Here is an 11,829-nt window from a genome sequence, read left to right as displayed (position 1 = left end):
TTGAATGTTATGGTTTTATAGAAATTTAGTATTGAAATGTTTGAAATGACTGCTGGTCATTTCTGGAGCACACACTAACGTGTGTTCTGTTGTTTTGCCGCCAGGTGTCGCACTTTAGTAAGCGATGCGGCTGAATGGCGGGGGAGAGAAAACAGACAGGGAAGCAGAGAGAGAGAGAGAGAGAGAGAGAGAGAGAGAGAGAGAGAGAGAGAGAGAGAGGGAGGAGGCGATGCCAACGTATAGGCTTAATTATTATGCAGGCGGCGATGCTGGGTAATAGCAGTCGGTGATAAAAAAGCGAGAGGGGAGAGGTTTCCTCTCGTTGAAAGCGTTCCAGCCTCGTCTCGCCTCTCTCTTCAGATCGGGGCTGACAGGTGAGCGGGCGGGCGGTCTGTCTGTCTGTCTGTCGGTCTGTCTGTCTGTCTGTCTGACGGACTCCGGCGGCGGATGATCTTGTGCCGGCTGCGTCGCACGGCGGCGGCGAGGCTGGACGGATAAGCTGACCATGGAACCGGAGGGCAGCAACCGGCTCCTGCAGGACGTGCTGGCGAGACCGGGCAACGATGCGTGCGCGGACTGCGGCAATCCAGGTAAAGCGAAGCGCGCCGGGGACCGAGGGAGGGGACGCGAACCAGCTGGGGAGCACATTAGGAGCAGGGACCTGAAACACCGTTAGAAAACACCCGTAGGAAGAAGACTGGTGAAAGCGGACTACTGAGGGCTGAGTCTGAACCGCAGACGCCTATAACACTACTGTCAAGTGTGTTGGAGTACAAACACTGTGTGTGTGTGTGTGTGTGTGTGTGTGTGTGTGTGTGTGTGTGTGTGTGTGTGTGTGTGTGTGTTCGCCTGTAGGTGCTTTTCGACCACTTATTTTGCAGGGTTGTGTTATTCTCCATCACCCCCCCCCCCCCCCCCATCTTCCCTTTCTCCTCTCTGAAATGCTAATAAAGCGGCCACTGAGGCTCCGCTTCGGGCCTCACGCCCAGCGCTTGGAGCCCGGCCCACCCAGGATGCCAGTTCCTCGGCCTTGGCCGGGGCTCCTCTGAGGACCGGCTGCAAGCGGAGCGCTCACGATGAGGGAGATAAATAAATGAACCAGGAGTTAGATAGCGTTGTCTGAGCCGGTGGCCACTTGAAGACAGTGAACTGGCAGAGTCGCTTCGTGGAAGGATGAGTTGAAGGTTTTTTTAAATGTGAGGGGCCTGTGATGCTGATGCTGCTGTGTCAAGGTGCTAAAATGCACACGAATGAGCATCACCTGCTGCAGCGCTTGCACTGTCATTACGCTAGCGTGACCCCGGTGTGGACTTTTAGCTTGTCGGCCGCCGGCTCCATGATCGATGCCCGCGGAGCCTCATTGGACCCACGGGATCCCTCCTCTGATGCATATTCCTGACAAGCGCGCCGTAACGCGCCTCCAGGAAACACTGACTCAGCGCGTTCGGCCGCCGGGGCCGTCCGTCAGCGCCTTTCTGACCTCTGTGACCAATAATCACATCGGGCCCGTGTGACGGGAAGGTGGGAAAAAGGACGGGGGCGACGGCATGCAGGTTAATGCACGGGGGCTGGTTCCACTCACAGCTGGGGAAGTGACTCAGGCGTTCAGGCAGCGCTCACAGCTGCTCGCGAGGCTCCTCATGGGTGGATGGAGTCCAGCAAGCGTGGTCGAATTAGGGCTCGTTTTGTCCATTTTCAGGAAAATCAGGAAGGAGAGAAACGGAGACTCATCTTTCCAGGAAACGCAGGCTCATGTCAGAGGCTTTTACCCCAAAACCCCCAAAAGAATCACAATACCTCAAAGTCATTATCTTACCTTCCTACTTTGATACTTTATGATATTCTTCATACACAGATGTGACTGAAGCTTGACTGTCACAGCATCCGCGTCAGACTCCGCTCTTATCCCCCCATCGCTCCATTAACCCGACAGAAAACCCGCTGCAGTGGGTCCAAAACCTCGGCCCGGTTCTGTGGACGCACACACCGCCTCCGGCGGAGGAGCAATCGAGCCGCCATCAGATGCGCTTTAAGACGAGGAACCTGAATGCGGTCATAGGAAGAGGTGGACGCCCGGCGGCCCGGAGGTTAGACGCAAAGCGCTGAATCCCAGTGTGAAGACACAAACCAATAATACAAGTTGTCAGAGTTCTCAGATGTGGGAGGAAGAGTGCTGCCCTCGACAAAGTGGCCGTTTCCCACCCGTCTCAACGGCGTCTTTGTCCGTACGGCGCTCTCGATGCGCGTCCCGCTGAAATTACAGTCCTTCGCAGCAAAGCGCGAGTCGGCTCCGCTTGAGTAATTCGCCGTTTCTTTAAGTAGAGTGGAGCGCGGCCGCGACGCACAATAAGGGAACGATTCGCCCGGGCCCCGATATGGAAATGGAGCGGAGCCGGTGCGTGAGGTTAACACTGGGGTTGTGAAGAATAACCAAATACTAGCCGAAGCCTGACCCTCGTTTACAAAGGTCGGGTCTCGTCTCCGGACCCACAGGCAAATGTTTTGTACTTGTAATAATACATCATTTACAATTAGCTGCACAAATTGAGCAATTTACAAGCTCACACGTAACCTCACGTGTCAGCATTTTTCAGTTCGGCGCCGGGCACCTGCTGATCGCGGCCAGCGTGGATTCGGGCCTGACCTCAGTCGACCACAACCCGCGTGGCTGCGGTGCAGCGCGCGTGGCCTCTGACTGTAAAACCTGAGCGTTGTAGTTGCAGGGTGACTTTCCTTTGCAGCTGCTCCAGCTTCGTAACGACGCTGAGATAACATCTCCATTTTCTGTCAGTCAGCTCCAGTCTCAATTAAGCTCCATAATTATAATTACATGTGACATAACGGAGTGATTTGACTAAAACTGTGGCCTCGTTTGTCCTGTTTTCAGTGTAATCGCTCTCTAACCAGCGACCAGAACTCCCAGTGGGTAAACCATACGTAAATGGGAAATTTAACCTTAAACTCAAAAACTAAATGTAGGTGAGTCACGGGGGTCGCGACCTCAGCCGGTAACCGTGACGACGCAGCCGCTGACAGACTGCTGGGTGCTCGTCCACACATACAAATGAACCCGAGCAGATGCGAGCGCCCACAGGCACAAGGAGCCGCCGTTGTCTGAACGCTCCCTCCTTCGTTCCTCCTGCGTCTGCCCCGCGGCGGGGCCACAGGCGCTCCTTTCTTCCACCCAGTGTAGTGGAATCAAAGGCGCCGCTGTCCCTGCGCCCAACGAGCCCCGCGACAACGCCGGACCTCGTCTTTGGCTCCGAACGGCTCCACGGAGACGAGGTTCTGAGGGAACCTCCTGTTCCCTACATGTCTACAGGCGGTACAATAGAGGAGGAAGGTGTGTGTGTGTGTGTGTGTGTGTGTGTGTGTGTGTGTGTGTGTGTGTGTGTGTGTGTGTGTGTGTGTGTGTGTGTGTGTGTGTGTGTGTGTGTGTGTGTGGTTAGTTGGTCACATGGCCTCAATAATCTTTGAGTGCTGTTTCTTTCTGTCTCAGGCCTGACTCAGACAGCGATGACCTCACCACTAAATGGCTTTTTATATCGGCAGGCTTGTGTGTGTGTGGTGTGTGTTAGTGGAGTATACAGTAGGAGTATATTTGCATGTGTTTGAGACGTATATTGAAGGGAGCAGGTTTGATTTCTCCACATCAATCTCCAGCAAGTTGTGCTCGATCCAAGATCGCTGAATGGCTACATGATGAGTTGACATTCAGGAAATACTGCCTACTTGGGATGAAAGAGAGGACTGGAAGGAAGATGGATGGCAGTATCACCCTCAGGGGATGTTGTGAGCTCACATCATCTCTTTGCATGATAGGGGACCCACACTCCCTCCTTTCCTTCCTCCCCACTCCTACAGCAGCTCCTCCGTCACCTCCTCATCTCCAAACCTTCTTTTCTTCTACACGTCCCGCTCCCTCAAGAGGACAAGGAAATGCAGGAATAGTACTGTTTTGTCTTTTATTTGAATGCTCACAGTACAAATGGTTATTATAAAATCATTTAATAAAGTCCAGGATTTAAAATCAAAAACCTACCACTGCTCATTGGTTATTAGTGTTAAATTCTGCATAGTAAACTGACTTAACTGGACTTTATTATTTTAAAGAAATTAATAAATTTTCTGTAAACAATATACTTAGCTTAGCATTTTAATAATATATTTAGCTCATTAGGGCCGACACATCCTGTTAAAGTACATACACACGTTGAGTCATCCGTTGATACAACAATCAATTGTAACTTTGCTCATAAGCAAAAGGCCTGAAACCCTTTCACTACGTGTTCTACGTGTGACATGGTGACCATGTTCCGAACGCCCACGGAACGCTGCGTCACGTCGCAGAGAGAACCTCGTTCTCTGCTCGTTCCCTCCGACTGCTGGTGGTGTGTGTGTGTGTGTGTGTGTGTGTGTGTGTGTGTTTACAGTATGTGTGTGTGACTTTGTGTTGTGTGTTTAGCGTCTCCTTTACAAGCAGAGACTCACTCAACCAGAGTTCCTTGTGACACTTGCTTCATTTGCTTTGCTAATATTACCTCTTAACAGAACCACCATCGGCACGTCCACTATTTATACCCTGGACCTCGAGATGCTGCTTTCTTGGTGGCGCTGCCTTTATGACAGCAACGTCTCCCCCTCCTCCTTTATCTCCCCTCCGTCTCCTCCATCATCCTGCGCCGCTTTGCCCGATTTCATTTCCTCTCCGTTCTCTTTCTGTCCAACCCCCCCCCCCCCTCCGCTCCCTCGTGCAGAGCCAGACTGGGCGTCGCTGACTCTGGGCGTGTTTGTTTGCCAGGCTTGCTCCCTGCTTCACCGGAGCATCCCCCACATCAGCCGGGTCAAGTCTGTCCAGGACACGTGGGACGCCGGCGACGTGGAGGTGAGGCTGCTCAGTGACTCACGCTGTGGCTGCATCAGTTTTCTTTTCTCTCATCAGGTGCTGCGTGATTCTTCTGGCAAAGTCAACAAGTGTATTTCCCAAAATGAATCCCACAGATCGGTCTTGTGCAGCTCTTGCTTGCATCCACCAATGAGAAAAATATAAAGAATGGAGTCATGGTGAATCCACAACCTAAAGCTGCATTATTATAGTTGGCGTTTCCATGGTAACAGCCCAGTCGGGACTTCTTTTAATAATACTAGAGATCCTGCCTTGATTTATATTTAGGGATTGGAGACGACGAGTTCTTATCTGGCCAAAGATCACGGATGTTCACTCGGACCACCTTTAGACGGAGAATTCATCCCAGGGATCGATAAAGCCTTATTTCATTAGCGGCGCTGTTTACACTCCTCTCCGGGGCGTTAAAAGAAGCTGAGCTGGTGTGTGCCTCGCACGCATGCCTGTCTCAGCGATGCGTCTGCGAGAAATACGGTTTCTACGCGGGGGCGGGTTCCGAACGCTGGCCCGGCCCCGTCGGCTGCACCACCAGGTGACTTAAAGGTGACGGCGATGTGAGTCATGAGGAGAACCAGGAGGACAGTAATTAGGACGTGAGCCGTGTCTGACTTACAGTGAAAGAACAGCTGTGTCACAGTTATGTTGACTATGACGCCTCATTCCTTCCAGATCCTCTCAGAGTCACAGAGGCTCAGTGGGGGGTCTCAGCCGGCCGGATGGGGCTCGGGGATTATCCCTTGGCAGATATGCCGCAGTGCTATGAAGCCAATCACCCCTGAAGGAGAGCAGAGTCTTACTGACGCCTTTTTAAAGCCCATTTTTCGGCACTAATAGGTTTGTTTTGACGTCGGCGATCTGGATGTCTTGTTTCCTCAAGAGGCCGCGGCAGAAAAATACCATGTTTTTATTTTGAGCCTTACCTGAGGACAAATGCAGCAAATATGAAAAGTCCTTTTTAGGATTTTTTTAACCCGTTTGTGTTGTTCTGCCTTATTTCAGCTAATGGCTGCTACAGGAAACAGTGCGGCTAAGGCCAAGTATGAGCAGAAGGTTCCTGCGTTCTACTACAGACCAACACACACTGACTGCAAGTGAGTCTAAATCTCAAACACTGGCATCTGAGCCCTGTGTCACCATGTCCGCCCTGTAATTAGCAGTTGATAAACTTCTTAAAACACAACAGGCCTGAATGGAAATAAGAGCACAAACTCACAGGTTTCTCCATCTTGACACAGCTATTTCATATTTAGTTTAAAAATTCCATTACGTAATGCATCATCTCATTGTGTAATATCTCTCCTTTACTGGCAGTAGATGATAAATATCAGAGGTCCGTCCGCATATGATAAGAATGGGTAAATGTGCAGACGCATCCATCACGTTGTGCAGAGACACGATGTAACTGTCAGTGTTCTAGTAAAGCATCTCGCACCTCTGTCTTAAATGTCACTTCCTCTTCGTGCCCATAAGTGACATATACTGTACAGTGACAAGTGGCCACATACTTCCGCACGCAATGCCAAAGTGAAAGGACACACATGACTGGTTTCATTTTATTGACAGAAGGAGTCTATTTAAAGTATAAAGCACTTTAAATAGACAGAGTTTTATCTACTGGGAGCATTGGGAAGCTTTCCTGCCTCTCCGTGTTGGAGCATCCGTCCAAAGGGGTCTGATTGAAACACAGACAAAAGACAAATACCTACGTCTGTGTCTGTGCCACAGGGCCTTTTGTGCATTCAGAATAGAATAGAATAGAATAGAATAGAATAGAATAGAATAGAAAACCTTTATTTTCCCGCGAAGAGGAAATTATTAAAGACAGACAGTGTCTAAGACTTACAGTATTAAGGCTTGAGTTTTATTTCTGCTCAACACATAGGACGTGAGGTGAACAAGACGTTTGTACCCTCGAAGGGAGACCGAGGGTGAGAGAGATAGAGCAGTTGGCATGGTGACGTGTTGCCATTTGGGTTTCTTCACACTAAAGAGGACGACGACCTAAAATCGCCTGCTTTCTTTATATGCAGCTTCAGTAGAAAAGCAAAGAGGGACACATACCTGAGAGACAGTAAAGGTTTAATTAGCCGGGGTCATCGTCAGGACAGTCGGCCACTGCCTAATAATGTAAAACGATAAAAGTGAGTGTGTCCCTTCCATCATGTGTTCAGGATGCTGAGGGAGCAGTGGATCAGAGCCAAGTACGAGAGGAATGAGTTTGAGTTCATCGAGAAGCAGGAGCCGTACTCTGCAGGTAGGCGCAGGCATCACACACACACACACACACACACACACACACACACACACACACACACACACACACACACACACACACACACACGTTTGTTGTATTTTAACCAATGCTGCCACAGTGATTAGGCTGATCGTGCACCACCACTGTGCACATGGGAACAATAGCCACAAAAGGGATTCAGCATGAAGAGCATGAGAGCAGACAATGCTGTAAAACAATAGCTGTCATTTAAACAGTACTTGTGGGTTTGTGTGTGTGTGTGTGTGTGTGTGTGTGGAGGGGGGGGGGGCTCAGTATGTGTGTATGTCAGTATACATTTCACGTCTTGTTGAAGATGCAGTTACACTGGACACAAACAGACACACACGCTCACAGCTGCAGACTGGATGTAACATCATTCTGTTCATGTACATCACTCATTATGAAGTGTATGACATCTGTGTGTGTGTGTTTGTGTGTGTGTGTGTGTGTGTGTGTGTGTGTGTGTGTGTGTGTGTGTGTGTGTGTGTGTGTGTGTGTGTGTGTGTGTGTGTGTGTGTGTGTGTGTGTGTGTGTGTGACTGACATTTACTACTGGCAGCAACCACAGCGGTTAGTGTTAACATTGATCGTCTATGCAAAGGATAGGAGCAGGAGGAGGAATGTGAGCCAAGGGTGGGGACAGGGAGGGCGATTGATCGATGAGGTAATGCCAGTGCAGGCGAAATGTTCCATGTCAAAAAGCCATAGTGCGCACACACACACACACACACACACACACACACATAGATGCAGACAAACACACACACACACGCACATGCACAAACACACACACGGATGTACACACACACATACGCACACACACACGCACACACACACGCAAACACACACACACACGCAAATACACACACACACACACAGAGGAATGAGTGCTGAGCACAGATGTAATCAATTGTGGTGAAGAACAGAAAGGAAAGGAAGCAGCGTAGTGAAGCTGCTGCTGGTGAACATGAGAACGTGGCTCATTTCAACTGCAACACAGAGCTTTATTAGGAGCTTTATTAGTTCACATTCTAAGACACTCACAAACAAGCTAACGGCTACAGTCAGTGAGTCAATTATTTGTGTGTGTGTCCACCACACAGAAAAAGATTCTCTTTAGAAATTAAGCAACTCAACGTGATGGGAACTGAAACAAGAGGAAATGACACATAGGAAAACCATCTGACCAAAATAGACCAAAGAAGAAGAAGACTTTAAATAGAGCAGAATATCATTAACATGGAGGAGGATGTTCTGTGTGATAAAACCTCTGCGTAACGCTGCAGCTCCCCTTGAGTTGCTCTGTTTATCAGTCTGTTTATCATCAAGTTCTAAATGAGATTTGAACCGATTTTTGCTTTCACCCTCACTAAAGTCTCATCTTACACCTGTCAGTTACAACATCTCAGCATTAGCGTTGTGCCTTCTCCTTTGCCTTATCTCACGTGTCCTCAGATGTGTGTGTTTGATATGAGCCTCCCGACCACACACTCTATCTTTCTCCTCTGGGCCCAGGGTACCGAGAGGGGTTTCTATGGAAACGAGGACGAGACAACGGTCAGTTTCTCAGCCGAAAGTTCATCCTGACGGAGAGGGAGGGAGCGCTGAAGTACTTCAACAAGCAGGATGTGAGGAACACGACCCAGTCGGCGCTTGAGGCGTTGCTCGCGCGTGTCGCTCACCGCTTCTGTCCTCCTCCATCCATCCAGGCCAGGGATCCCAAAGCGGTGATGAAAATCGAAACGCTGAACGCCACCTTTCAGCCGGCCAAGATCGGCAACCCCTGCGGCCTGCAGATCACCTACCTGAAGGACAACAGCACAAGGAACATCTTCGTCTACCACGGCGATGCTAAAGTATGCTAGCGTGTGTGCGTCGAATCCAGTGTGTAACTGCTGTAGCGTTGGATTACAGTCAGACGCACTAATAGTCAGGAGTTTCATGTGCTTTACTAAACACGTCAGCGCTTGGGAGCGTCCTTTAATAATTCATCTGCTTTAGGCTTTTTCTGTAACCGCCCGTTTATAGTTTCCAAAGCTGCAGTGGCTGCAGATTCAGAAAGTATTTAGACAGTGACAGTGGTTTTTTTTGGTGGTTTTGGCTTAGTTTAGCATTTATCATTGCCATTATTAAAATGTGGAACCATGAATAAAATGGTTGTGGCTACAATAGAACATGGAGATAAAATGCTAAGAGACAAAATACTGACACAAAGCAAAAGGTCTAATCATTTCACCATGTTTAGTCAAAATAATGTGTCTGCAGGACCAAAAACAATACAAAGCCAAACACCAAATTACACCAAAAGCCCAAACTGAGCTGTCCTCACCCCTGAAACATGGCATCCACACATATAAGAAGATAAATTATGGGATCTGGTGGGTTTTGTAACAGAGCACACAGAAGATTAGAGGCAGACAGTTGCAGCTCTTCAGAGGAATCAGCACTGCTCCCTCTGCTGGCGGTGATGCTGAATGCAGCGGGTTCATTGGGTTCATTCCCTGCCTCCTGGTCTCTGTGTTAGCTCAGTTATTGACAGCTCCACCTGAGCGGAGCCCCTTCCTATGAATGTGTCTGTTTGTTCTCCGCAGGAGATGGTGGACTGGTTCAACGCCATCAGAGCAGCCAGGTTCCACTACCTGCAGGTGGCTTTTCCCGGAGCGAGCGACGAGGAGGTGAGGATTGTGCCGTGTAATCACGGAGCACCGCTCTCCAACCATTAAGCTCATCGCTCTCCATCATAAGGACTGTGGGGAAGCTGGAGCCAGTGCCAGCTAATGCTAACGCTAATGCCAATGTGACCTACGTCCTTTAAATCATCTATTTGTGATTTTGTCTCCAACGGTTGTTTTAGATTAAGCGCGTTGTGTGTCGCTTTGTGTGTTTCTCTCCAGCTGGTGCCCAAACTGACTCGAAACTTCATGAAGGAAGGCTTCATGGAGAAAACCGGTCCCAAGGTTTGTGTCAGCTCTTTCAAATGAAATCCGGCTCACGCTGGAAAGCCTGTACTAGATGTAATAATATTGGAATGATTTTATTGTTGCAGACAGTCTGCGGATGTATGATAATAACAAATACGTCCTATAATAAACTCCTCTTTTGTTTCCCTTAGCACACGGAGGGCTTCAAGAAGCGGTGGTTCACCATGGACGACCGGAGGCTCATGTACTTTAAAGACCCACTGGTAGGAGCAGACTCCAGGCGGCTTTGAACCACTTGCCGGCACTGGGCCATCACTGGTTTTCCCTGCTCACAGGACGCGTACGCCCGGGGCGAGGTGTTCATCGGCAGCAAGGAGAACAGCTACACGGTGCTGGCGGGGCTGCCCCCCTCCACCCAGGGCTGCCACTGGAACCACGGCATCACCATCGTCACGCCCGACAGGAAGTTCCTGTTCGCCTGCGAGACCGAGGCCGAGCAGCGGGATTGGATAGCGGCCTTCCAGAGGGTCATCAACCGACCGATGAGGCCGCAGGAATATGCAGGTTGATTTGAGTCGATTGCTGCGTAGGGTCTCGCACGGGCCCGTTCGCTCTGTTGGGGTTCACTAATGCGGTCTGTTTTTGCAGTGGAGGCCCATTTCAAACACAAGCCTTGAAGCCTGCGCGACGCTCTCGAACGCAGTCAGACCGGTCCAGCCTGAGTCAGAGACCGGCCCAGTTTGACCCCCAGACGTGAGGGTGGGTGTCAGAGAAGAAGGGGGGGGGGGGTGTTGGGATGGGCTGAGATGAGACAGAAAGACTCAGGTCTGTCGTAAAAGACTATAATCACGGATTCATGAGCCTTCGTGGAGCGTTGACCCAAGGCCTACGGGTTGATGATGTCATCAGTGATGCGCCTACCGACCTTACGACGTTACCATGACAACCGCCCCCTCCTCTCTTCAGCCGCGTGGACTCCTCTCCTGCGACCCCCGCCCCCTCTCTTGTGAATTTCCTTCGTCTCGTGAACGGTTCATCCCACCTGTAATCTAGTGTAATTATGTAATCTAGAGTCATCCCACTGGTTGCTCAGCCAAGACCATGCATTGTTAATTTATTGAATGTACAGTTTCAATGACAGTGGCTTATTCCCTGTGTGAGGACATTTTCGCTGAGGACGCTGTGAGGTGGAGCCTCCAGCACTGAAACCCTGTCAATCCTGAACCGACAAAGTGCTGTTAACAACAAATATGCATAAAACCACACGTACACACCGACTCTCAGTGATCGCCGTCGCCGTTACCATAGCTGCAGGTGACTGTTGTGCATTCAGACAGGGTGCTTTACAAATCCTCAGTCTGACAGCTGTTCTCTTTATTTATTTGTACTGTTGAACGTACTGAGTCATCGTAGACAGTGATCGCTGCTTTTAGGGATTGTAATGTGACAGGATTGTAATTTGTATAACACTTCCTCGAGTATTTGATTTACCTCTTGGTTTTTAACACGTTGTTGTGTTGATTCTTCGATCGCAGTGACAGTTTGGTTCATTAAAAAAAATGGAAAAAAAAAATCTTACATCAATACAGATGAACATGAAATGAAGCAGAATCACTTGATTTGTGTTGTGTACAGTATTTACTATATGGATGGAGGGAAATTACTTTTCAAATAACCTGGTTACAAAAATACATGGCAATACATTTCTGAAACTTAGCGTTTAATAAT

General features: G+C 49.4%; 1 protein-coding gene across 3 annotated transcripts; it reads left to right on the top strand.

The window, feature by feature from the left end:
• The first annotated feature begins 194 nt into the window (after positions 1–194).
• On the top strand, positions 195–11,706 carry LOC114846565 (arf-GAP with dual PH domain-containing protein 1). 3 transcript variants are annotated; one of them, XM_029135619.3, is made up of 11 exons: positions 204–590; positions 4,758–4,885; positions 5,906–5,997; positions 7,078–7,160; positions 8,696–8,808; positions 8,890–9,036; positions 9,772–9,855; positions 10,075–10,137; positions 10,293–10,364; positions 10,437–10,665; positions 10,750–11,706. In XM_029135619.3, exons 1-11 carry the CDS (start codon positions 506–508, stop codon positions 10,776–10,778), a joined length of 1,125 nt encoding a protein of 374 aa, XP_028991452.1. In that variant the 5' UTR covers positions 204–505; the 3' UTR covers positions 10,779–11,706. The 3 variants fall into 3 exon arrangements, with proteins under 3 accessions (XP_055360286.1, XP_055360285.1, XP_028991452.1); XM_055504311.1 differs by having other exon boundaries at positions 195–590; positions 4,802–4,885; positions 8,696–9,036; XM_055504310.1 differs by having other exon boundaries at positions 196–590; positions 8,696–9,036.
• Positions 11,707–11,829: the final 123 nt, after the last annotated feature.

Source organism: Betta splendens, chromosome 19 (assembly GCF_900634795.4).
Source record: "Betta splendens chromosome 19, fBetSpl5.4, whole genome shotgun sequence".
Taxonomy (NCBI): domain Eukaryota; kingdom Metazoa; phylum Chordata; class Actinopteri; order Anabantiformes; family Osphronemidae; genus Betta; species Betta splendens.
Note: the sequence above shows the minus strand (reverse complement) of the source record. Positions and strands in the feature narration are given on the sequence as shown.